This window comes from Heliangelus exortis, chromosome 5, assembly GCF_036169615.1.
Source record: "Heliangelus exortis chromosome 5, bHelExo1.hap1, whole genome shotgun sequence".
In the NCBI taxonomy this organism is placed as follows: domain Eukaryota; kingdom Metazoa; phylum Chordata; class Aves; order Apodiformes; family Trochilidae; genus Heliangelus; species Heliangelus exortis.
The window spans coordinates 36,629,570-36,656,872 of record NC_092426.1 but is presented as its reverse complement, the minus strand read 5'-3'; the positions used below and the strand labels follow the sequence as shown (position 1 = coordinate 36,656,872).

At 40.1% G+C, this 27,303-nt stretch overlaps 1 protein-coding gene across 1 annotated transcript; it reads left to right on the top strand.

The window, feature by feature from the left end:
* Positions 1 to 102: 102 nt before the first annotated feature.
* Positions 103 to 27,303, top strand: GANC (glucosidase alpha, neutral C). Its single transcript, XM_071744649.1, has 24 exons — positions 103 to 235; positions 920 to 982; positions 2,541 to 2,649; positions 4,151 to 4,278; positions 4,746 to 4,928; positions 5,769 to 5,817; positions 7,114 to 7,180; positions 8,580 to 8,676; positions 9,231 to 9,411; positions 10,156 to 10,309; positions 11,569 to 11,804; positions 12,977 to 13,103; positions 13,982 to 14,061; positions 14,982 to 15,125; positions 15,447 to 15,543; positions 15,920 to 16,021; positions 16,654 to 16,897; positions 19,088 to 19,152; positions 20,226 to 20,302; positions 21,442 to 21,516; positions 21,935 to 22,048; positions 22,558 to 22,670; positions 24,184 to 24,287; positions 25,120 to 27,303. The coding sequence occupies exons 1-24, from the start codon at positions 207 to 209 to the stop codon at positions 25,227 to 25,229; spliced, it is 2,748 nt and encodes a 915-aa protein (XP_071600750.1). The 5' UTR covers positions 103 to 206; the 3' UTR covers positions 25,230 to 27,303.

Genomic DNA, 27,303 nt, shown 5'->3' with positions numbered 1-27,303 from the left:
GGTCCGAGCTGTCAGGGCACCCGGGATCCAGTCGCCAGCCCGGCCGCGATCGGGCTTCTCCGGCTGGGTCAAGTGACGGAGCGTCTCGCCGGGGGCCTCCGGTACCGAGCGAGGCGAGGCCGTTAACGGGAGGAGCGCTCCCCTGCTGCCTCCCTTCCCTCTGGGCAGCCGCCGGCGGGCGGTCACCCCTTCGGGACAGCCCCACCATGGAAGCGGTCCCGCCGGGGGAAATCAGGTAACGCTGCCCCGCCGCGGCGTCTCGCTCCCGGTGTGCCCGGGGCGGCTTCACAGCTTCTCCCGGGGAGCGGCGGGGTGCGGGCCCGGCTCCAGGAGGGGTCCGGAGCCGGCCGGGGGCGGGGGGGGACCGTGGCGGTACCGTCCCCGCCGCCCGTGGCAGGGCAGAGCCTTCCTGCGCACCTGGCCGCGGAGGGGACGGGGAAAGGGTGTCACAAGGCGCGGGTTGGTTCGGGCGAGGCGGCACCGCTGGAAGGCGGGAAGGTTGCAGGGTGTTAAATACCTCAGAAGGGTCCCCCAGACCTGGTGCAAAAGCCCGCAAGTGCAGGGGTATCTTCAGGTAAAAATGGGAAGGGTTGCATTACCTAAATATGAGAAGTATCTGGTTAGTGTGAGGTCTGTTAGTATTTAGTTCATGGTGATCGTGACTGAGTCTTCATAGCTGCCGTCTGCATTCTCTGTCTTGCATGTTAATAATAAATAAGTATTTTGTAAGCATCAGCTCTTTGCCAGTACCATCTTACTCTCTCCCATGTGTGTCTGCACTCAACATCTGCAGAGTATTTTTAATAATAGATACTGCTGGCAGTCTATTTTTTAAGGTAAGCCAAAAATGTGCTGTTATATAATAGATCTAAAAGTTACCTCAACACATTTTAACATTTTCTTTATCTGATCTTTTTAGTGTCCAAGATGAGGCTGTGGAGAAAACTACCTTTAAGGAATGCAACCAGATTGCTTTTTACAGGTAAAGAGGAGAATTGTAGTGTTTTGTTTCTTTTTTTCAAACTGGTATTTTTTTAAAGATACAGGAAGTGGTTACACTCGGATTTTTAATAACAGCAGGTTTGCTACTTTCAGAATTTGTCTTTCAAAGTGAGTGTTCCAGTCACCTGTCAGCAAGCAATAACCATCATATTTTAAAAGGTAGAATCTTTACAGGCAGAACCTCTTCAGTTAAAAGCCAAAAGAGTCAGTCCTCTCACCTGACAAAGCCCCAGCAATATTTTAACTGTAGGTACACTCAGATGCAGGTTGTTCTCTTGATGTGGATATTTCTTGAACATGTGTAGTTCAAATCAAGAGAATTCTCAATAAACCATTAACCTGTGACAATAAATAGCATACAGGATTACAGTCCTGCTTGAACCATTGCCTTGGCTAGAATTCACTATCAAAGCTAAATTTTAGCTCATTATTCTCTTAAAGCTAACCTTAAGCTAAGTGATCCTTCTCATCCAATTTCTAGGATATCACTTCCCCATTCCTTTTCTCCCATCCTTCACTGTCTTCTATCCTGTGCTGCCTGAGTGAAAGGACTGATTGCCCAGTGCTACACCAGTTAGCCACAGATGTACTCCTCAGTTCCAGTTTCATACTAATTTCTGTTCTGGAGGAAAGGAAAACCTCAAATAACCTTCTGCCACAAAGAGCAGGACTCATTCCTCTTTTCACACCAGCACTTTCTAGCTTGCCATCTTTTTAAATTAACACATCTGATTTCTCAGCAGAAGGTTGCCACACATTGGTGAGCAATGATTGTGCCTCTGCTCTGCTTTTAAAAGACATCCTTTATCTGATTGCTTGCATTTGTGCAATATCTGTTTGCAAGGCAATAAAGTCAGTTTACTAATGAAGAAGCTTGCCTTTGGGATAGCCTACAAGAGACACTTATCTTCAAATAGTTCATAAACCTTCACTCATCAAGGAGCATTCTACTAACAGTTGAAAGAGCCTCTCCTTCAGGGTCTCTGTCCTAAAAATTTCATCAGGGCCAAAAGATGTAGTCAAGACTCCTTAGTCAGCAGGCTTCTTGAAAAACAGTTTCCTTGGTGCATATTCAGGAGGTTAAAAACTATTAAAAACTACAAACACACTACAAACTACACACTACAAACCTGCTTCATCACTATAGGATGTAGAAGCTGATCACTGGGGGGGTTGCAGACCAAGCAGGGGTACATGACAGAAGATAAAAAACAGCTGAAATTTCTAGAGTCACAGAAAGAAGAAGAATGTAACTGGACAACTGAGAACTTAGTTGGACACTTGAACTAAGACAGTTGTGTAAAAAAGACCCAGAGTGGTGATGGGATGTTTATGACATCTCAGTCATAAACATGGATGTGTGCTCAGAACTATATTCCTTATTTTTCCCCTTGACTAGAAGCACTGATAATAATTGCATTTTTTTTAAACATTCAAAACAAAATTATTTATTAAGCATTTCTAAGAATATTATGACCTTTTGTGTGATATAAGCCATACCATTTAGGGAAACCAAAAATAGTTTTTTGTTTTGACAGGCGTCAGAAACTTCTGCATCCTGGAAAATCGTTGTATCGAGCGTTGTTGGATTCAGTCACACTAAGTGATGAGAATGTCAAATTCCAAATTATTCATGAGGAAAATCAGGTGAGATCCCACCTAGCACGAGAGGGTGCTTGCAGAAAGAACAGTGAATGTTACCAACAAGTCTAATAACATTTGTGAGTTTTGAGATACTTCAGTGATAAATATTTCAGACATGATGCAAAGTATCAGTCTGAAGATGTCCTTACTGGTCAGTATTTACTTGATGGCTTGAGACTGTACAAGGAGAAAAGATATTTTAAGGAACTTTAAAAAACCCTCCAACTTTAACAACTTTATGAAAAATATGACTAGTACTATTTTTATTTTTAAAAATCAAAGTTTTGAATTCAAAGTTTTCTCCTTTGTTCTCAAATAATAAATTCTTTTTCTGTAATGGGATAACAGGACCTATGTTCCAGCACCTCCTCATCATACCTTTGTAATCCTATGTTTGTTCAAAGGCATTTTTGGGGGCATTTTTTGGTCTTCTGTTTCTTTACCTTAACAGAACAGCAGTTAGCACATTCACTCAGGGAACAGGCAACCTAACCCATCATGAAATTATGGGAATTTGGAACTACAGCTCTCTTCCATGCTCTAAGCATCACGCTATGTAGATACTCTGCATAAATGTATTTTCTGTCTCTTTATCTAATCCTGACCTTCTTTGCAGTCAGCATAGCAAAAAGAGCCTATATTGTGCCTAGATTTTAAGGTAAATGAAAGACTGAAGGCTCTGTGGCATGCAAGACTATCTGGGGGGTTATACAAAGATGGCATAATGTAAAATATTTCATCTGGAATCCCAGATATATCTTTTCTGTCTTGCCTACTCTCCCTCTAGTATTGTGGCCCTTTCTTTCTTCCATCCATTTGGGGAGAGCAGGGAGAGAGAAAAGTTATCAGGACAAAATTCTTCAGCCAGTTTTATGTCTCCCTGAAGAAGAGATTAAGCAAGGAAAAAAAAAAAAAAAAAAGCCAGAAATAAGAGTTGGACTTGTGGTGTATGGATCCTTTGTGGAAGAAAAATGAGTCATTTTATATGAGCTGGAATGGAGTGATTTCCCAGTGCCCTGAACTGGGAATAGGAAGTGACAGTGGGTAGGGCAGTATTCTGCATTTCCTTTAGTGTCTTTCTGACACAGTTCATCAGTGTCAGCACCACTGTCAATACCAGTGAACACAGAGCACTAATTTTTTTTGCAAAGAGCCCACATCTCAGTAGCATCCCACTCTTACACTAGCAGCACTGTAGTGAAATTTTCCAAACTTCAAGGCTAGATTAGCAGATTCCATGCTGCTTGTGGGGAGAGCTGGAAAATGCTAGACATGAGAGATTTTAAGATAGTCTACTTAAAAAGAGTTGCCTCTTCAAAGAAGAGAACTAAAGTTAGCTGCTGAAAATTCAGATGGGATGATTGTTGTTCAGCAATGCTTAGGAGCATTAAATCAGAAAGCAGATCTGGGTTTTGTGGATTTTTTTAAGTTTCTGGTGATGTTGAATTGAAAAGTAAGTTGATCTTTTTGTATCACTGCCAATTTATCTGTTGTTTGCTCCCAGGTTCTTCTACAAGTAGAAATTTTTGAAATTGAAGGCAATATTTTCAGGCTTAAAATTGATGAGGCAGCTCCTCTCAGATCAAGATACAAAGTTCCTGATGTTCTTATAAAGGAACCTACAACCCAAAGGTAAGTGATGGGAAGATGATTTAGCACCTTAGTAACTTCCACAGCTTCATTTCCTGGGATGTTTTCCCTTCTCCCTCATTTGCATGACACTGTAGTTACCTCTCTAATCAACACAAATTTCTTACAGGAAGTGAAAATAGAAATTCCAAGGGTTAATTTACTTTCAAAAATTCTTGTTAAATACACAGGACAAAGTTTTGTCACATAGATAAGAAACTTAAGGCTGTTTCACCCAGTCAGAAAACAGCTTACTTGGAGAGCAAGCTGTACAATGCATCATTTTTATTTGTTAAGGTGAAAGGAGTGCAAACTCCATGCATTTCTCAGGCTCTTTGCATCTACATCCTTGAGATTTTTATAATGTATGTGGATAGTTTCAGCTTATCTTTTGTTTCAAATTGTTATTTAATTACAGTGAATTTCACATGCTGATGATTGGTACAAAGCTGTTGCTTTTCATTTGCCAGGCTCTCTGTATCACAGAAGGAGGCAGGTGTTTTGGTGCTGTCAAGTGTTAATGAGGACTACAAGCTTCAAATCACTGCAAATCCCTTCCAGGTTGAGCTACAGTCCAAGGATGAGGTTGTTCTGAGCATTAATTCCAATGGGTTGTTATATTTTGAGCACCTACAACCACCTCCCAGTGATAGGTACAGTATTTATCTGTCTAGTTGTAGTATGTACTGAAGATAAACACTTCTATGTAATTGCAGTTACTGTGATAGAAGCTCTTATGCATTGAAATGTGCTTCCTCTTGTACTTCATACCAGTAAGTACAACAGTGAAGTTTTAACAAAAAAAATCTAGATCAATTACATGCAGAGTGGTTTAATCCCTTGCAGCAGCCCTGTGCAAATTGCTGACCTTATTTAATGGCCAATTCTGAAAAAAACTAAAGTATCCCCCTGTGTTTCTTGGCAATAAGTGTTGATAGTATGATGAGGTTATGAGTTTTGTCTCCTCTTACAACTAAATTTACTCTTTAGGTAAGGTTTATTCACTATATAAGCTCCTGAATTAACTTTTGTTCAACTTACAGTATAACACAACTGCAAGATTTTACAGGTCAGTCCCACTGAAAAGTACTGGAAGTGCAAGGCATGTCATGACTTAAGAAAGAGAGCAGCAAGCACCTCTCTTAGAGAGCATTATTTCAAGAAATAGTAATTAACAGAGAGCACTTAACAGAAACTAACAAAGAAATTAGGATCTTTGGGCCAAATAAAGCCCAAAACAGTGATGCAGATAGAAATAAGTATGAAAGGCCAAGAAGTCAACATTCCTCAAATATGGATTAAAGATTGTTTTAAAACATTGCATATTAAAATGGTTTGCCAGTTACAGCTCTCAACTGTGACATCAATTTTCAGAATTGATGGTTGAAATTCAGAATTTTTACATTATGTATAAGGAAATGCATAATGCTATATGAATTTTCTGTTTGAAATTCTTAAACTGTTTTTTTTATGTGTGTGTTTGTTTTCAATAGAAAATCTACAGCAGAAAACAAGGAGGAGGCAGCAAGTGATTCCTCTAAGGTAGCACGTGCTTATTGGAATTCCAGCATGAATATTTTGTAAAGAAGAAAATTGGTTAATTAGAATTACATGTTCATTTCTTCTGGTACTATGTTTAAAAACATAGTTAGCCACTTTCAAGTGAAGTTCAAAAAGGATCTGGTATTTCATATTGAGGTATTTTCCAAATTCATAGTTAAATAAAGGTTTATATATTTTACCAAGGCTGTAGAAGGCATCAGTCAGATAGATCTAGCTTTTTGCTTTTTTTTTTTTTTTTTTTTTAAGAATTTCTTTCTCTTTTATTCTGATAGAATTTGGAGTACTTGTGCAAACAGGAGTTTTGTGATGACATTTGGTCGTTTTTAAACTCCCTGCTCAAAGCAAAGAGAATTTCAAAAGAACAAGACCTATTTTATAGAAGTCCAAAAACATGCCTCACATACATTCATGCTTAATCCAGAAGTAAGATTCACTCTGAAAAAAAAAAAAAAAAACAAGGTCCTGGCAGTGCATAAAGGCACATTCCAGTTTTCTCAGGAGGCTGAGTTATGTCTGTGATATAATTTTAGCCTCCTGTAGCAGATGGCTGCTTACTCCACCATGGTGTTATAAATGGCAGGAGTTATGCTGCCCTCAGCATACTTGTGTCTGAGCTCTTGTGCCTGCCCTGGCAGCCTCACACAGCTGCAAGAGGCCACGTCTGCTGCTTCTGGGATGAATGTCAAAGAGAAATCCAGGAAAGACTGGGAAAAGTGGCAATTCTAGGATAATGAATGGCAGGGCACCAGGGTTGACATTTGAAGTAGACTAAAAGTGTCAGTCACAGGCAAAACTCTGGAGATTCTGGAGAGGTTTTTTTTTTGTTGTTGTCTGAGCCTGACTGTTTAGAAGAGTGAGTTGGTTTCTGGCTGTATAGGTTTTCTTCTTTGGTTCCATCCATGCAATCTTTGCATTTCATAATGATGTTCAACATCCAGAAAAAAGACATTTTTTACATCATCTACATCCCACAAAAGTTTGGGGCACATCATCTTTTTAGGCCTCTTCCAACCTGGGCTATTCTATCATTCTGTGATTCTATTCAAGACCTCAGGTATTGCCTTTATGCTGTGCTCCACTAGCACATCAGCTCTTCAGTGTAAATTCCTGCAGCAGGATCTGAATTGGGTTTTGTATTTATTTATGTTAGCAATACTTGGCAAAAAAAACCCCACTTAACGAGCTACAAATCTCATGTGAATAAATGTATTTTTCTTAGAAATACATGGTGTGAGCAATTGTATTTCCTAGGCTTAGCTATTTCTGTATACACAGGAGAAACAAGAGGATCTAGGTCTCTGGCAAGAGAAATTTGGCAAATTCTTAGACATCAAAGCTCATGGTAAGTCTCAATCTAGTTTTGAAGACAGCTTTACTGCTTTGTATATATCTGCACTCATTCATATTTCTCTTTTCTCTCTGTTTAGCTGCTTAATGTTTGCCAATGTTTTGGTTGCTCATTCTTTGCATTGCCTATCAGACATCACTGATGGGTAACAAATTTGACAAAAGTGCTGGAAATATTAATTAAATTCCTGTTCAGGAGGGAACACATTAACTGTGACCCATTTAATCAGCTCACTGGGTGCCATTTCTGACACAGCATAACCCTATCTGCATTGGCTGACTGCTATATAATGCTTTTTTTTTTTTCTCTGTTTCTTTTTTGCTATCAGCACATAACACTGATTTTACTTGTAGTTTGTTCTCATGACATATCAGAAATCATGATATCTAAGCATTAACAATTATCACAGAGAAGCTCTTAGTTAAGTGGGGGTCTACAAAAGGAAATGCAGAGCACTTTAAAGGGATAATAAGGTTATAGAAACAAGCAGGTCAGTAGCTCGAATACAATTTAAATTAATTACCAGGTTTTATGGACATCTGCTGTCTGTGCAGTTGTATTCTACACTAATTGACTTGTTTAGTTTTGTCCATTACCAGTATCATGCAGACTTTTACCAGTAGACCAGCACTACCCAGCAGCTGCAGTAGGAAGAAGTAGGGAAGAGCTTACTTTTAGTGACAGGAACTTCTTCATTTCAGAGTTAAGACACTGAGGGGCAGGAAGCTGTTGCCCTGGTTGTTGCTGGATCTGATCCATTAGCCCAGCATCATGGGGGTTTTTTTCTGTTTCTCTGTGCTGGAGGAATGAAGTCCATATGGTCAGGTTCTGATCCTGAGCCACTGCTTGTCAGTCTACAGGATCTCTGGTCACCTGCCAGAAGTTGCTCTGGATTCAGTAATGTGACAAGATGATATCACTGGCAGAGACTCTTGTGCATGCTGCTCCCTGGGCTGAGGCTGAAGAGAAGAGCAGTAGAAAACAGGCAACTGACTCTAAATCCACTGCTGTGCCACTGTGCTGCAAAGCTTGACTTGTAGGTAATGGGATAGAAACAGGAGATAATTTTAAGCAGTTTTCCTGGAATAAAGAAGTGACCCACTGTTGTGTGGGTGTTGTGTTGTTTTTTGGGGTTTTTTTTCTGTTGAAGTGGCTCATTTTATCTTCTTAAGCAGATCAAAATCAGAATAAATGCAATAAAATCTGTTTAAAAAAAGATTACCTCTATAGTATTTAAGTGGTAGTTTAATGAAGTTGAAAAGAAGTATGAAAGAGCTTATTACTAAAACTGCTTTTTAATACTTTTTTTCAGTTAGGTTGCTCTGCTGTGTTGCTTTCAGCTAAGCCTGAGAATGGAACTCTGTGGTCTTCTTTTTTAATATTATTCCCACAGGTCCTAGTTCTGTAGGCATGGACTTCTCTTTACATGGATTTGACCATGTTTATGGAATACCACAACACACAGAAACACTTCTTCTCAAAAACACCAGGTAAAGGAGGCAGATTGCTAGTGAAAGCAGGATCATTTTTGTAAAGGAGAGCAGTAACATCACCTGAATAATTTAATGCATACAACAACTTGAGATCTGTGTATTTTATAGCATAAACTTTAGTTTAATGATACAGCAAACTCAATCATAGTCCCTGTCCACATGCAGTAAGTTGTTCTGCATTTCCCTTTCTACTCTGCACTTTCACAAATGACCCCTGCTGTTCTCTTTCAATTTTCCATGCAGTTTTTTCTAGGACTGCAGAATTGTTCATGTTTAAGATGAACTCTTAACAACTCCACAGGAGAATTCAAAATTGTTATTTTAGGACTTAGAGCAAATCAGCAGTGGTCTCACAGGCTGCAGTGTTGTTTGATTCAGATACCTGGGACCAAAGCAAGGAAGGAGTTAATTTAGGCTGTCCACATTTCAGCTTTGGATGCTAAACAAAGGAGCAAAATACAGAGTATTCACTGAGTTTAATGGAATGGCAATAAAGTTGGCCCAGTGCAGAATGCTTACATATAATAAATACATCTTTTTGTTTGTCCTAGTGATGGGGATGCCTACCGGCTTTATAATTTGGATATCTTTGGCCACAAGATACATGACAAAATTGGCATTTATGGGTCTGTGCCCCTTCTCTTAGCACACAAACCTAACAGAACTTCAGGGATCTTCTGGCTGAATTCTTCAGAAACGCTGGTGGATATTAGCACAAAGGCAGTAGCTGAGGTGAGAGATGCACACTTTCTTCTGAATTTAGTAATGAAAGAAAACATTCCAGGGCAGTGGTAAGTTGTTGATTAAATCACTGAAAAGAACAAAGAGAGAACTCAAGAAAGAGTCAAGTTGTAGAACTATCTCAACAGGTCTACAGGAGATGGCAGAGAGAAAATACATGTTAGAGCAGAAAATATCTACAAATGTGGATGTAGCTGGAACAAAAAAGAGTGGACAAAACCCCTGAGAATCTCTTGAATTTGAAGAATTTTTCTTAGTTTTTAAATTCTTGGAATTGCTACACATTTCTGCTTAGCAAAATGGAATAGAATGTAATTGACCTTTAAGAAACGTGAAATGTTCAGGAAAGAAACTCACTTAATTCTTAGAACACAAAGATCAATTCTGTTAAAATCAAGAGCGGGGAAAAAAATCTTGATTTATTCTGCCATTTCATTATATGGTTCTTTGTTACTTGTTGGAATACAGTTATCTATAGACACTACTCAAGCATCCTGCAGAAACTGTGTAGTCTTTAATTACAGAAAAGCTTTCATTACTTTGCCCCTCATTACCCATTTTTCCTCATTAACTGTTACTCTGAATTTTGTATAAGCAGTATGCGGGGTAAAGGATATTGAAGGATATATAGAAAACACAGGTATTTTTAGTGAATTTTTTGAGTTTCCATCTTCACTCCATCGTTGAACAGAAGTTTGACAGAGATTTTAATTTTTCCCTTTTTTTCCTTCACAGCACATGCCACCTGAATCTGCTGCAGAGCCTGCTAAGCAGAGAGCAGTGCCTCTGACTGATGTGCGCTGGATGTCAGAAAGTGGGATCATTGATGTTTTCCTGCTGATGGGACCCACTCCATTTGATACCTTCAAGCAGTTTGCACAACTGACAGGTACTGATTCACAGAATTGGAGTCAGTATGGAGTCACATTTACCTGGGAGATTCTCTGAGGAAGGTGCAGTACCCAAGAGCAGGTTAATATTTACCTAGACCATTGTGTTCAGGAGGCCATTTGCTCCCAAACTGCAATTTGGAGAGCAAAGGTCAGTGCTTTGTGAAGACAAACCTCCTTTCTTGTTTTCCTTAGCATCTTGCAGCTGGTCAAACATGGCCCTAGTTGAGAAGCCATCATAATCACTGCTATCTGAAACTGCTGCCTTAGATGAAGAGATGCAGGGGGTTAGGACTGCCAGTCAAAATCAAGACAGACTTACTTAATAATGAGAGAAGGCTGATGGTATGGAGTAATGTATCCTGGCAAGCTCTGAAAGAAGATAGGTAACTCTAGTGTGTCCATTAAGGAAGGGAGCAGAGATTACATGTAGGTATAGAAAAGAAATCAAGAGGCTCAGGAAGAAACTAAAAAATGGAGGCAAGAGGACTGACATTTTATGAAAGCGAAATTCTTTTCGTGCTAAAGATAATTAAAAGCACAGAAACACCCCTGGTAGTTTTTTAGTGTGTTAGATTTTAGATTTTAGTTTAGAATTTTTTTGCTGCATAGATGTTATGGGGAGAATGGGGTTCAGCTGAACAGGAATAGAAAAGTATTTTAATACAAAAGATTAATAGGAAAGATTTCTAGATGATCTCAGCAAGCAAAGTGCATGCTCATGAAAGTTTCCCAGCTCCCTTTTGCCAGATGCATACATACATACATCTTTTCTAAGTTTAAAAATTCCTAACAGTGGCACTTCCATGGTTTTCCTTGTACTGCAGCACCTCTGGGCCTGTTTACACTACTCAGGTTCAAGCAGTCACAGAAATTGCCTTCTACTCATGAAAATCTACTTAATTGTTTGCATTAATGACACTTAAGAAAATCTAGAGCATTTCACGTCAGAAAAAAATTAAGAAGTTTTATTGGTGACTGGAAAAACATTTCAGGATCATTATGAAACAGCAAGTTTCTTCTCACTGGTGTATTACCATCACAGCCCTCTGGTCTCTCTGGCTGTTGAGCTCATTGTAATGTTTGTTATTTCAAGAGTTCAGTCACTTTGGTGTGAAGAACATGCTCCAAGCTCAACTTAGGCCAACATTTCCTAGCTCCAGACAGATCCATTGAGTCACGTTCATTTTTCTACCATCTCTAGATAAAACCCTGAGGGGCAGTAACAGTTTTATTTTAATTCATATCCTCTTCCTAGGCACTCAAGCCCTGCCTCCTCTTTTTTCTTTGGGCTACCACCAGTGCCGGTGGAATTATGAGGATGAGCAGGATGTCAAGGCAGTGGATTCTGGCTTCGATGAACACGACATTCCTTATGATGTGATATGGCTTGACATAGAGCACACAGATGGCAAGAGGTATTTTACTTGGGACAAAAAGAAATTCCAGAACCCCAGAAAGATGCAAGAACATCTTAGGAAAAAAAAACGCAAGGTAAATGGTATGGCAGGATGAAAGAAAATATTTCTCTCTGCTGTGAAGCTACCCAGGCTGGCTTTAACCAGGGGACTTCAGATGCTGGAAACAGTTCAACCACAGCAGAGTAAATTAGACTGTGTTACAGTCTGGTGATGCTTCCATTGCACAACCCATCTTGTTAAATTAATCTCCTGTTATTTTGTAGTTTGTTCTTTAACCTAACTATCACACCAAGTTTGACCAATGTGAAGCTCCATCTTACAGAACCAGCCCAGTGTTCTCCTTGGTGGGCACAGTAGAAAATATTTCTACTTGACAGGAGCTTTCAATGCTAGTTGCTATCTTTACTTCTTTTTTTTCTTATTTTCTTTTTTTTTTTTTTTGTGTTGATAATGCTTCTTATTTTTTTCTTACCCTAACTGGGATTTCTCCTCTATATTGATATGATTACTTATCATCAACTATGTTTTTTCTTCTGGTGGAGTCCTGGTATGATGCACAGTCTGTTAGCTTAGGGGTTTTTTCTGCTTTTACAGCTAAAATATTTAGTTTACAATTACAGAGGTATTAATATATGCACAGTTAATATTTAAAAGTTCTAGAACTGCTTAATGCTTGATCTTTCCAAAAGTCAATGACTGACTGTTGAATTAGCATTCAAGTTTTACAATCTCATAGTTGGATCTAAAGTATTTTCTTAGCTTTACAGCAAGGCAGTTAATGGTAGCAGAAAGTAACTGAAAAATACAATACATGGATGTTTTAAAAAATTAGAAACTTCAGTTGCTGTTGTACAATATATAAACTAAGATATATTTAAACATCTTAGGGCAAATTATTTTAAGCAGGGGCGTGCACATGGAGGTCAGATATTTTCCCATTCACTGAATACAGCAATGAATTAGACAGAGTTTTTAGGGGTTGGGGTATTTGCTTGTATTGAAACAATTGGTTTTGGCCATTATTTCAGAGGGTAAACATGGATTTGTGCTCCTTGTAAATTCAGCTATTATACATAAGTCTTGCACAGTGTCTGTAGAACTGATAACTACTTTCTGGCATTAGTGACACATCTACCTGCTTTGCCTGAAGGAAATAATTATCTGCCTTTTATCAAAAGGGATCTCTTACTGTTTGATTCAGTAGAGTTGTTGCTAATGATGTGTTTCATTTTCTTGTCCTGGCAGCTTGTTGTCATTGTAGATCCCCACATTAAGGTTGATCCCATGTATGCCCTGTATTCACAGGCAAGAGACAAGGGATATTTTGTGAAAGACAGAAATGGAAAAGATTTTGAAGGCATCTGTTGGCCAGGTAAAAAAACCACTCTGTCTCTACATCTCAAGTGATTTATTTTAAAAAATTTGCAGAAGAGTTTAATTGGGAGCCATGGAAATAGAATTAGCTTCTTATATCCCTTGCATTTTTTGTAAATACTTTTAAGTTCAAATGCTTTGTGTTTTATTTGGTACAGTCATGTTCTAGTTGTCTCAGCTGTACAAACCCTTCTGTTACATCTGCTGGATCTGCAGATACTTTGAGTGCCTAGAACTTAAAAAGTTGGATTTGTTGATTGGAATAGCTGTCCCTCTTCCCAACTTGTCTTGGGTAACAGGAATATGTTTTTTTCTGTTGAAGCAAGCACTGCTTATGTAGTGTGGATGAAATTAAGTAAACTCTGATACTGAAGACTTTGATTCAGTCATAATGTAGTGATCTGCCATGTTATTTTTCATGAGGAGATCTCATTGCAGGGAGGCAAAGAAGGAGAAAGCCCACAGTCCTAGCAAAGGAATGAATATGGGAAAACCCAAGGACATATTCCTTCTAGTAGCATGGCAGCATGTTGTTATTATCTTCTCAGGGACTCTTTCCTGACTGAGCTTAAAACACCAGGGATGCTGAGTTTGTGTTCAGGTCTAAACATGTTTCAAACTACTAACAGTTGTTGGCCAATATTGCTGAGATTCAGGCTCCAGAATCTCCATGGTTTGCTCTGCAGAACATGGCAAGGGTTGTGCTGAGTTCCAAGTCAGCCTGGAATTTGCTTTTGAGCTTTTGTCTCAGAAGCAATAGCAGGTACAGTGTCACTGCCCATTGCCTAGCATTAGGCCACTGAATTTAGGCATAAAAAATGCAGGCCTGCTTTGAAAATCATGTAAATAACTGGGATTCCCCACATTCATTCTCAGGTCCCTCTTGTTACCTGGATTTCACCAACCCTGAAGTGCGCAAATGGTACGCAGATCAATTTGCCTTCAAAACATACAAGGTGAGTATTTATTTGCTCTGATCTAGTTATCCCAGAAAACCTGAAATGGGGAAAAGAGAAAAGATAAACTACTGGCTAAGCAAGTTGTAGGCTTCTGTAAGGCTTCTGTAGCTACGTCGTCGTTGTGTAGAGAAAAATATCTTGATAAACTGAAATACCACAGGGGGATTTTCTCCATGGGCTTGGTTACAAAGACAGTTGGAGCCCATATGCCATCTGTGAGCCTGCTCACTTACTTGCACCTCTAGTATGAGCACACTGCAGGCATTTTAGCAACCCACACTGTAACACAGATGCTGCAATTGCAGCTTTTACTATCATGATAGCACACAAGGGTCACTTCTCCCTGACCTTCTTCCAGACCTCCTTCCTAGTGCTGGAAGTGTCTGACTGAACACTGCTGAGCACCCCCAGTTCCCCCATCCTGCCCCAAATTCTGCTTTGCAGTGGGGTTGTTGAAACCACTTCTGTAGCAGACATGTAGCAGACATTTCCCATACTGCTTTTCCTCTCTAGTTTTTCTTTTCTGGCCTTCTCTGATTTTTTCCTCATGGCTATTTAATGCTTCTCTTTCCACTGCCTCTTATCCCTCACCAGATGGCAGGAATAGCAAATACCTACTGAGTTTTGTAAGAATTACAAAAATCAAAGGAGCTGGTAGGCTGTCATCCTGACCAGAAGCACCACCAAGTGAGATGAGATGAGATGAGATGAGATGAGATGAGATGAGATGAGATGAGATGAGATGAGATGAGATGAGATGAGATGAATGACACCTGCCAAGGGGCCACAGAAATATAATTCCCATGTCTTGCTTTGCTGCTGCTTTTTCCACTTATACCCCAGACTGGCCTGACACCCACTAGAGATAAGTCACAGCAATGCCTCTGTCATGTCCTAATTGCAACCCTGTGCCACAGGGATCCACAAACATCCTCTTTGTGTGGAATGACATGAATGAGCCTTCAGTCTTCAAAGGGGCAGAACTAACAATGCAGAAAGATGCTGTGCACTACAACAACTGGGAGCATCGGGAAGTACACAACCTCTATGGATTCTACCAGGCAGAGTATCCAAGACACAACTCAGCAATTATTCTCTGTGCTGGGTGTTGTTATATTTGAAATAGACTCTGTGATTGGTCACAAGCAACTGTGACAACATCCTTGCCTTTCTGATGTAACAATGTAAATTACATTGGTTGTCATTACAGGATATTTTTTTTGTTTGTTTGCTCAACTATATTCTAGTGTTGTTTTAGTAATGGCTACTATTTGTGGCTATGGATTTCTTAATTTTCCTGCCTGGAAGGGCTAAAAAGGCAGCATAGCAAGTATCCTAATTATAGAGTTTGTCTTTGTGACTTTTGCATTCATGATTTTCAGCAAATGGCAACTGCAGAAGGGCTCATCAGACGTTCTTCAGGAAAAGAAAGACCATTTGTCCTGACACGATCTTTCTTTGCTGGATCACAGAAGTATGGTAAGTAAGGATTAGCTGGATGCTTTCCACACTGCTCTGTTCTATTAAGTTTGGTGTGTAGCAGTTGTGTCTAGAGAGGACAGAAACTGTCTCGGAAATACTAACATGGTGAGCTCATTAAAGTACAAGTGATTAAAAAAATAATTAACAGCTCACAAAGTACATAGAAGTTAAAAGCAGAATAACAGCCTGTGTCCAGTGACACTGCCTGCTTTTATTGCTTTTATTGCATATTTCAGGAGCATGTGTGTATAGAGAAAAAAAATTGCCATGAATAGCAGTTCATGACCATTCTTGTCTTCATTCCTTAACTGCAACCATAAACTGAAGTTTATGCCCAACTTTCCTTTGTAATGCTGAAACTGGGTATTTCCAGGGGCAGTGTGGACTGGAGATAACACAGCAGAGTGGGCTTACTTGAAAATATCCATTCCAATGCTTCTCACCATCAGTATGGCAGGGATTTCATTCTGTGGAGGTAAGGTGTTTAGCTGGATTTGCTCCATATGTGTAAGTCATTGGTGCCTTGTATCCCAAGATAGACACAACACAGTGGCAAGCTTAACAGTCCAGTGCATTTTTTCAGACAGTTTCACAGATGAGTTTGGTTTCAGAAGACAATAACCCAGTGCTCACCATCATTTCTCCACTAATTCTTATGTAGTGTTTGTGTCCCACCTGCAGCAGTGGTCCCCATGTGGTGCTCCACAGCATCACTGTGACAGTGATGGGGAAGGCACTCAGTAAGCCTCCAAAAGCTTTCTTGAGATTTATGTCATGAGATAACTTGTTATACCTGTTTTCTACTCTTGGATAAGCAGCTGCCCAACAGCAGAACTGCAAGCACACTGTGAAATGCGTGGATTCATACACTCAGAATGTTTGTTAGGTGGGTCAGGAAGAAGCTGTGAGAGCCATGGGCTTAGTTTCAGGCCTGTTCTAGTCTTTAAATTCCCACTAGCCCAACAAAATGCTTGTCCTGGACATTGACGTGGTGTGGCTGGAAGGTCTGCAGGAACTCAGAGTAATACAGAGGCAGAGAGGTCACTTTCTGGAATTTTAGTACAATTTCCACAAATGTGTGGTTTTGTTTGTCCGCGCAATATCCAGCTGACGTGGGAGGGTTTATTGGAGACCCAGAACCAGAATTACTTGTTCGCTGGTATCAGGCTGGAGCCTACCAGCCCTTCTTCAGAGGTCATTCTAACATGAAGAGCAAACGGCGGGAACCATGGCTTTTTGGGGAGAAGAACACCCAGATCATCAGGGAGGCCATTAGAGAGCGCTACGTCCTCCTGCCATACTTGTACACGCTCTTCTATCGGGCACACACGGCGGCTGAGCCAGTTATGAGGTAAGAGTCTTAAGTCGCAGAATCCCACAATATCCCAGAACCACACAAAATAATAGGGGTTGGAAGAGACCTCTGGAGATCACCTAGGGCCAACCACCCTGCTGGAGCAGGTTCCCCTAGAGCAGGCTGCACAGGATGGCATCCGTCGAATGTCTGGAGAGGCAGAGACTTCACCGCCTCTCTGGGTTCCAGTGCTCTGCCACCCTCAAAGTAAAGAAGTTCCTCCTCATGTTTTGGTGGAACTTCCTATGTTCAAGTTTGTGCCCGTTACCTCTTGCACTGTCACTGGGTAGCGCTGAGAAGAGTCTGGCCCCATCTTCATCTCCTGACACCCACCTTTTAAGTATTTATAAGCATTGATAAGATCCCCCTTCAGTCTTCTCCAGGCTGACAAGACCCCATTCCCTGAGCCTTTCCTCATTAGAGAGGAGTTCCAGTACCTGATCCTGAGCTTGGAGGAAGTGGTTTGAATACCAAACAGCTCTCCTGAGCTGTCCTATCTTCCAGAGCCCTCACCCATAGGATTTCTCCAATCAGTTTCTTGATGATGTCAAAGTTAGACCCTCAGTCAGGAGATTTAGTGATTAGTTTCAGCAAGTTACTTGGAAGGGAGTAGTTAAATTACTATCTCTTACTATTGTAAATACTTACTTAAATATTTAAAAAGAAAAAAAAAATCACAAAAATTACTAAACTCTTATGTTCATGTGTTCTGAAAGCTTTGATAGGGTTCTCAGAGAAAAATTATATGTTTAGGTTTATTTTCCAAATGACACCTGAAACACACTAATTCAATTAACACTGCACAGTCTTTAAACTTGCTATTTAAGTATTGTGAACTCCAAAGTTCTTATCATGACAAAGAACATCATGTGGTTTTCCATACTTAAAACAATGCTTAATGGACTCTGAACTTGCTGATCTAAAAACATAAAGATTGTTTTGGTTCTCATGAAAATATTTGTTATGGATGAACTGTTACTGTTATAAAAGATTATTTCATATTTATAATTTGATCATTAATCCCTGCTGTATTTCTTATTATTTTCTTTCAGTAGAAAATCCAATACTCTAGAACAGAAATGAAATGAGTAAATAAACTTTTGTTCTGCTGCTCTCTATCCTCTAAGAAAGTGCCTCAGTTGTCCTTTCAGCAAGAGATGAATGTCCTTAAACTCCCTGATACTGCTGTGTCTTTGAAGTTGGCCTAAAACTGTTATTTTACATCACATTTACCTTTACTTATTGTTATGCAAATACAATACATCTTCTAAGTTTTAAAAACATAAAGGTCTTTTGGGCAGAAGTTGAGTGGTTTGAGCTTTGAAGATGATTTGCATGACAGACAGAGTGTGAGCATCTGTCTGCACACGTGGCAGTGCAGATGCCCCTGGTGTATGCACTGACACAGACAGGGGCTTTGTCTTTCTTGAAGCTTATGTTGACATGTGCACTGCCCACAATACTAAATAAAACTCTGCTTATCTTTAAAATTTGCTGCAATGGGTACAGAATTCGAGGTGTTTTTCTCACTGAGAGAAGCAGAGTGAAAAATGTCTCATTAGCAAGCACATGGCCAGTGCTGCAGTGAACAAGTGGATGCCTACAGGTGAGCCAGGCTTTTTCCATAAGGAAACCCAGACCTTGTCTCTGAATGAGTTGTTCTTGTCATAATCTCCCAGACTTTAAATACACAACTCCTGTTCTGTAACCAGATGGCTTTTGCAGTGATCTTTTTTTAAGAAAGGCTGAAAATGAACTTTTGGTGCAGGTTTTTCAGTGATGACCAGGAGGAGACTGCTATAAAAGCAGCAGCAAAGGAAAGACTGTGCTGCAAGGACTGGCTCATCAGGTGTCAGCATTGCTGATAAATTGAGAAAGAAAGGTTCATCCATCTCCCCTTTGCTAGAAGGAAGGTGTATGTAATGCAAGTTTGTAAGGAAGAAGGTGGAAGGAAAGAAAGTGAGGCAGCAGGAGGCCAAACAGGTCTGCTGGGGTCTTCACCCATCTTCTGGGAACTCTCAGCAGTGAGTGCTGAGGTGCTTTAAGGCACAGGAGAGGACCTTGCCTTGTCTTCAGTTCTTGATAGGTTCAGCTTGTAAAGAGAGGCAGAAAATGGAGCCTGAAAATCCCAGAAGGTCTTGGTGGGTGAGGAGAAACTAATTGAATCCACTATCTTTCTTTCTACAGGCCTCTTTGGGTAGAGTTTCCAGGGAAAATAGAGACTTTTGGTGTGGAAAATGAGTACATGCTGGGTAAGCAGCTGTCTTCTTATTCTCTGGAGTTTCAGTTATATATTTTTGAGCTGATAGTGTTGTGTGACCAGAAGAAAACATGAAAACTTTGCCCAAGATTCAAACAAATTATATTGTAACTGAATACAGAACTTGAGACCTCTTTGAGGGATGCAGTTTTAACAGCAGTTTGAAAATATGGGTCATAGGAGATGCAAAAACTGAATTCAGTCTCAGCAATCACTTTGAATAAAATGTGGTTGCTTCTGACCTGAAACAGGGAAGCTCACAGTAGCATCCAAGACCACACACACTCCACTCCAGAAATTATGGCAGCAAACAACTTTCACCCAAAGTTTGATTTTTCCTTCTGATTTAGCTGCTAAAGTCAATTTTCTCAGAAAATTTTTAATTTTAAATTTAAGAGCTGAGTGAGTTTGTGTAAAGCACATTCAGCCTATACAGAAAGAGAAAATGGGAGGGGAATGTTGCATTTCAGTATTTTTTGTTACCTCTGGGCTCAAGGTTGCCTACTAATGGCTTTCAGATGAAGGGACATCCACTTCTCAGGGACAAGTCAGACCAAGGTAGGCAGGACACTGCAGCAAAGCTAAGTGTGGTGAAGCAAAGAAGACTCTGGGAGTTCAGCTTGCAAGTTCATTGAACTGTACAGTTTCTACATATTAATGTATGCTTTCTAGCAGCAAAGAAATACTTTCCCCAGTGCAATAAGCTTAAGCAGATTTTTTTTTTTTACAAAGACACTCTGATATTCCACTTCTTTGGTTAGAAAAACATTTTTCTGTTCAACCAAAGAGCAAAGAGGCAGTCATCTCTTAGTCTGTGAGGTGCCTCCAAGCTGCTGTTTGCAGTGCAGTCCAGCTGCATCCCAGTGCCATAGCAGAGCAAGACCAGAGCAGCCACCAGCTCCCTACATGTGCCTTTTTTTTCCAGTAGAAAGTGAACCAAAGCACATGGGATGCCCTTTGAAGGCCTCAAATGGCTATGGGAGGCTGAAAACCCCAGATCACACAGCTGCTGCTTTGATGAGATGCAGCCTTGAGGACCACAGCCATGTTTGTGTTTTTCTCCAGGAAATGCTTTGTTGGTGCATCCAGTCACGGATCAAGAGGCCAAGGCAGTGAGTGTTCTGCTTCCAGGATCAGAGGAGGTGAGGATGAATATAAAGCTGCTCAGCTGTTCAGCCCAAAGAAGTATTTTATGCAGCAACATTTCAGCTCCCCATCTCTTAACTGCTGAGCACTGCTGCTGTGCCAAGTGCTGGCCAGCTGTTCTGTGCCACCCTGAGCCTTCCTTCCTTGACAGCTCCCATGCTTGGCTCACAGTAAATTTACCTTCCTGCTTTTCCAAGCACAATCTCAGCTCTCCTGGAAGTTACACCTTCCCTCAAGACTTGCTGCTTCTCATGGTGCTCCGAAGCACGTTTGACACCAAATTGTCAATTCCCTTTTTTCGTGTGTTTTATGTGGAAGAAAAGGAATCTTTGAAGAAAGGTCATAAGGAAATCAGAGGGAAGCTGTGGGGAGGGAAAAGATAACAAGGAAATACAAGCCTCTGTAGCCAGGGACCTGTAGCAATGACTTTGACATGTAGAGAGATGTGTTCCTCTGTGAAGTTTTTTAACCAGAGGATGGCACTGTGATCCATTCCTATAAAAAACGTTTGGCTGCAGCAGCTGAGAGGTGGGGGAAGGGAAATAATTTGGGGAAAATAGTTGCTGAGGGAAGACTTGAGGCTAAAGAGGAACTAGATGAACAGACAGCAGCAGAGAGGAGTGTGTGAGACCATGCAGAGTGACTCCACTAATGCACCTGAGGACCCTTAGAGTTCTTCTCAGTGTAAGCAGCAAAACAGACCACACTAGTTTAGGAGTAAGATTTAAAACAAGATTTCTGTGGGAATTGGCTGCCTGGCTCACATAAAGCAGTTAAACTCACTGGCAAGTGTGGTGCATGAAAGTTTTCAGATGTAGCTCTTTTTTGTGACCTGTTATGAGCAACTTTGTTCTTCATTTTCACTTCAGTATAAACATAGCTTATTCTGAAACTCAGCATTTTGCACTTCCAGGTGCTTTAGAACACACAAGATGTTATTCAAAGTGTAGAAAAGACTTCTGTGCTTCAGGAATGAGAATTCATTCTTTCTATCAGTTGGATTTAAGAAGCAAATGCTGTTTCTTGCACATCAAAGAATTAGTGGCAGTAAGGTTAAGCAAAGGAGTAACTGCATCTGCAGAGGGAATGTCTCTTTCTGTATATGTCATGCTCATTCTTTTTTCATTTTTCCTAGATTTGGTATGATTTCAGAAAATTTAAACGAATGGGAGATCCAGGCACTCTGAAGATCCCTGTAACACTGGAGAATGTATGTTTTTATTTTAAGATACTACTTCCATTGAGGAAAAAAAAAAAAAAGATAGTCTTTTGTTTTTCAGCATTCAAAATCAAAGTGACATTGCAGTCTACCTGTAGGTATGGAATATAAAATAGTTTTTATAGAGAAGAAAAGTCCCATTTCTTTTGCTGTTTTGTGTCCTGGTGGTAGAGAAAAAACTAAATTATACTAAGGGTGTCTTTTCCAAGCAAAGGTATTTTGCTTCTGTGCATACAGGAAGATTACTACTATTGTCATTGTTGAATGATCTTCTTTATGTGCCTGTGGTAAAGATTGATTTCTGAGCTTTGGTAAAAGTAAGGTTCAGTTATTCAGTTATCTCTATTCCAAGTTAAAATTACACAACCAGAGTTTATGAACCTTTCTACCCTGGCTTTGTTTTTTGCAGATTCCTGTATTCCAACGGGGAGGAACTGTGATACCTCTGAAGACCACAGCTGGAAAATCCACTGAATGGATGATAGATATTCCTTATGAACTCCACGTGGCCCTGGATACAGAGGTACTCTGAGATGATGCTCCCTTTACAAAGTTGTCTTTTACTTCATCTGACAACTTTAGGTCCTTGTTGCCTGTTCCATCAGGACAGCAGTGTCTGCATCTGTATTCCCAGTGGCTCTCTTCCACTTCTTCTGTGCAAGGAGGTTCCCACCTCCCTCCCATTGTTCCCTCAAAGTGAGATTATCTGTGTATAGCAGAGGCAGAACATTTGTCTGACTTTTACCAGCCCTCCTCTGGACCCTTGGAAGGAGGAGCAGAGAATGAGTAGGACACAAACTTTCTCTTGGACACAGAGATTACCCACAACTGTCTTTTCAATTTACAAAACCAGGATGTCCCAGTCTTCAAGCACTCTCAGAGCTGAACTCCCTGAGCCTTCCAGGGATACAGGTTGCTAAAGAAAAATAAATACACATCGTTCAATGTGAAACATAACGTATAGTGAGACATTTTTACTTTCATTTAGTAGAAGCTGCTGTTGATTTGTACTTCATCTGATGTGTTTCACAGGCCTGTGCAATAGGTGAGCTCTACCTAGATGATGGGCATTCCTTTCAGTATCTCCACAAGAAGCAGTTCCTGTATCGGAAATTCTCTTTTCACAAGAACATTCTCTCTTCCAGGTAACAGCAATTATGGACAAAAGCCACTAACACACTCTCATTGGAAATGCTGGTTCTAGTTCATGAAGCCTTCTTACAAACTTAAAAGTATTAATCTCATTATTGCTTAGTGAAGTCTCATGAAGTCTTAGTGAAGAGCATGTCACAAAACTGCAGGGGTAACCAATGTTCTGCATAAGTCTAAGGGCATCAAGACATGAAACACTGGGTTGTCTCATTTCATTCCAGTCAGATTGGAGGTTCTACAGATTGACTCAAATACAAAGGAAGCCATCAGCAAGAATAAAACCAACTGGAAAGACAAAAAAAGATAAACTGGGAGATTTGCAAACAGGCAACACCTCCTGGAGCATTTGTGTTTTCTGAGACGTAGTTTACTAAGATCTTCCTCACTGAGAGGCTGATTGGTCACTGGAAAATGCTCCCCAGGGAAGTGGTCGAGGCACCAACTCTGTCAGAGTTCAAGGAGTGTCTGGATGATGCTCTTTATAATCTGATTTAGATTTAGCTCATCCTGCTAGTAGCAGGGAGTTGGACTCCATCTTTTTGGGTCCCTTCCAACTTGAGATGTTCTATGATTGTCTGTGGGAACCACAGACACCTTCACATGTAGCCTCCAAAGTCATCAACAAATGCACCACAAATATCTGCATAGTAAAATATACAAGAAAGACATTTGAAAGGAAGTATGAAGGGGGCACAACAAAGGTTGACTGAAACAACCCAGAAACAAAAAAATATTCATAGCTGCTTTTAAGGAAAGAGATGATAAATAAGCCATTATGAAATGTTTACTATTGAGGTGTGTTGCCCAGGGAGCTATGCAGTGCATAAAAAGTCATTTTACAAGCATTTCCTTATTCCTCCAGGTTTGAAAAATAGGTAGGAGGTGGTTCTAAAACTACAAAATTTAACACAGAGCAAAACTATAAACTAGCTTGGAAAAGTACACTTCAAATCTATCTGGGATGCAAAATCTGAAAAGGTTAAAAATTCAGGATGGAAAAAAATGTTGCTAAATTGATAACATCTAGAAGTTGGGAAAAAGTAATTTTTAGATTAATAATATAACATTCTATTCACTCTGGAAAGGAAAGTTTCAGTTTGAATTGAGTTTTTTTAGAGCTTTTTAATAAAAGCTAAATTAGTTACATAATGAAGGGTAATTGTGCCTCAGATTGAAACATCTTACTTGAAAAATGTTAAAATTAGTTTTACATTTATATGTAGAAGTTTTAACTACCATTTTGCAAAAAGCTGGAACTTTTCTGTTTGTTAGAACCATGCTTTTTGCCACAAATTATCTTCTCAATTTTTTTTTCCTAATTTTGTGAAATACAGTGAAAACTTAGCTGATAATGGGAGGACTTGTTTCAGGGGAAAGGTAAATGAAAGAAAGGAAACAGTATGGGGAGCTGTCAGGGTGAGACTGAAGTGGTACTTTTACTGTATCATTCTAAACTTCTACTGATAAACAGAAAATAATGTGTATGAAATTATTTTCTTTTTTCAGCTGCACAGATGAAAGTGGACAGTACCACACAACATGTGTAGTAGAACGGGTGATAGTTCTGGGGTTTGGACAGCAACCCACTTTTGTGACAGCCTGTACCAAGGGTAAAGAAACAACTTCTATTTTACTACTATTTTTCAGGTCCTGTTGCTGAGTGTTACAGCACAGGGAGCATCTTTGTTTAGTTTTCTTCACTATTTTTTTGCTATCAAGGACAGAATTTAGTGAAAGGAGGCAACAGCTACTCACCCCCAATATTTCATGCAGAACTGAAGAACACTTGCTTTGTAAGGCAAGTGAATACATCAGTGAAGTGGTTCAGAATTAACAAGCTCAGTATATGACCAGAGATAACATTTCAAATGGAGGACCATTTGCTCAAGTCTGGAAACCTGCCCAGTCTAGAACATGAAACTTGCAGACAAAACCAGAATGATTTTCCTGTTCTCCTGCTCATTCAAAGGTGTCTGGAGTTCCTGACTATGTGAGGGTCTCTGGAAGTTGTGGGGGATGCCATATGGATAGGCAGCAGCACCCACAGAAAGGTCCTAGGATTTGTGCTTGCTTTCCAAGCACATCCCCTCACTTTGGGAATCATGTGGGTGTGGGACTCTGTGCCTCCTCCTGTTGATCTTGAGGGCTTTTAGGGTGCCTGAAGGAAAACCTATGCTGAAACAAGGTTTATTTTTTTTTCAGAAAAATCCTTGAACTGTTCTGTAGTTCCACGTAGTATAGTTTGAAAGTTCAGAAAAAAAGAAATAGTTTTTTCAATTCTGCTTTAGTCTTATGTTTACTGGACAGATTTGACTATTTCTTTTTTTAATTCTTTCCACCTGCGGCAGGGACATTCTGAATTTAAAACTGGAGGGAGTCACATGTAACTGTTTCAGAAGGGTTCTTCTTTAATCACATAGTAAACTCTCTTGTCCTTTTCAGGTGGGAAACAAAAAGGAGTAAGTTTCACATACGATACAAAGACCTCTGCACTGACACTGGAAAATTTAGCCCTGAGTGTTGGTGCTGACTGGGAGATCTGCATCAACTGAAACGAGACACGACTTCTTCAGAGTATTCATCAAGAGGCTGAGGGAAAATAAGTTGGGAGGACTTAAAATCTTGACTTGAATCCAGTAAAATCAAGGAACTTATTTCCCACCCCCCCAAAATAACATTTCCTACAATTTTTATGGAATTGTCATGGTTGAAAAAGACCTCTTAAGATCATCCAACATCCTCTTAAGAACATCCAACCGTTTTTTCTTTTAAAGCACTAATTCCATCTTGCACAGCTCTTTGACTTGGCAAAAGTAATAGCACTAGGATTTTATCTTTGTGGAAAAAAAGGTAAATATTGTCTGCTCTGGGCCAGCTTCAGTTAGGCATTGAGTTCTCACTGATATGGAGATTAATGTAAGTATTTGGACATCCCACTATTCAGAGACTGGAGAACTTGAGAAAGGCATATCTGGGCCAGTTTGGCAAGCAGCACCAGTAGAAATGCCAGATGCAGAGGTTATCATCTGCCTGCAAGCTGCCTTGTGAAGACAAACTCAGAAGGAGACACCCTGTATGATTGCAGACACTTCCTCTTTCCAGTCCTTATGACAATGCAAAATTAGGCACTCTGTCTAGGAAAGTAACCAGACAGGTTTAGCCAAACAGTTCAGTCACTGAAGGGAAGGTTTGAGGAGGTTGTGTCAGTTGCATGATAGAAAAAGTCAGTAATGGGAGGGGGGTGTAGAAGTCTCTCCAATAGCTGAATTTGAAACTAATATTTGGGTTTTGAAAAGGCACAGGGGTAAGTGCAATACTGGCTTGGGGTAGTTGAGAGACTCACGTGGAAACATTTTCCATGTTATTGCTCCTCTCTCTTAGTTAAAAAATAGTCTCCTATTAGGAAAGAGTTGTCATTTTTGAATAATTGAATGTCATTGGTTAAAGCCAGACCACTGAAGCAGCTCTGCTCATAGAGAGCTTTGTTTCTCCACATCCTCCAACCAAGGTTTTGTTTCCTTTACAAATATTTTAATAATTTCTTGATCAGTATTTAGTATCTGTCTGAGATTTGGGCTTATTTATGAAGCAGATTTTTTATTTTAATGGGATTAATTCTGTGTATAGGCTTCCCACTTAACGATTATTCCCCCATTCTCTTAAAACTCACCCTAATGCTGCTTTTCTCACCATCTCTGTAAACAGAACTGCTGTGTCCTGCTGCTTTCTTTCAAAACTAGGAGATATCCTGAGTCCCATATCACCTACCTGCCTGTTCCCACAGCCCTTTCTGTATCAGCCATCTCTTTTTGCAGGCTGCCATTGCTCCATGACTGAAGTTGCTTGCCTTTCCATTTGCTAGGCTTGTCAACTGTATTATTTTAAAACCAGTTCTGCCTGGAGTCAAACTTGAACATGCCATCAGCTGGGTTTCGTGGATATAACAGGGTAAAATTTACTTAATTTATTTGAGCACGATAAGCAGCTATTTTCTAGAAAGATCAGTGAATTAACTCCTGGGAAATAGAAGGCAAGTCACCATTTTTGCCAGCTAAGGGTAAGAGAACAGTCCATTTGCACCCTGTTCCCTACTCTTCTTGCCAAGTCCTCCCTGTGCTTGGCCAGTTATTCCCACCTGCTGCTGTTTGTCCTCTGCAGGGCAGATTTCTGGGAACAGCAAGTGTGTGAGCAAACTGTGATTATTCCACTCTTGACTACCAAATGTAGTTTGTTCCAAGTGTAGTTTATTCCCCACCAGGCCCCTAGGTTCCTTCTATTTTATTTTGCAGAGCTGTTTGTCAGGCCCTTCTAGGAGACAGTCTGAGCTTCCACAGCAGAAAGTGGCAGCCACAGTGCTGCTGTGCTTAATGCAGACAAGTTAATCCAGTAAGAACAGTAGCAAATAGATCTTTTACATCTGTGAGAAAAAAGACATACCCTATTTTTGAGACAAATCCTATTTTTCTATCAGTTTCTAAGCCTTAAATGCCAATTTCTTCTTATTTTTAAACACAGCAGTGCTTCTGGCAGGCTATAATTATTGACTGGGACATTTTAATGAAATAATTTAACTGGTATTTCTGAAGCTGGGAAGTAAGTGAAATAAAGTAACAATGAAGCAAGTTA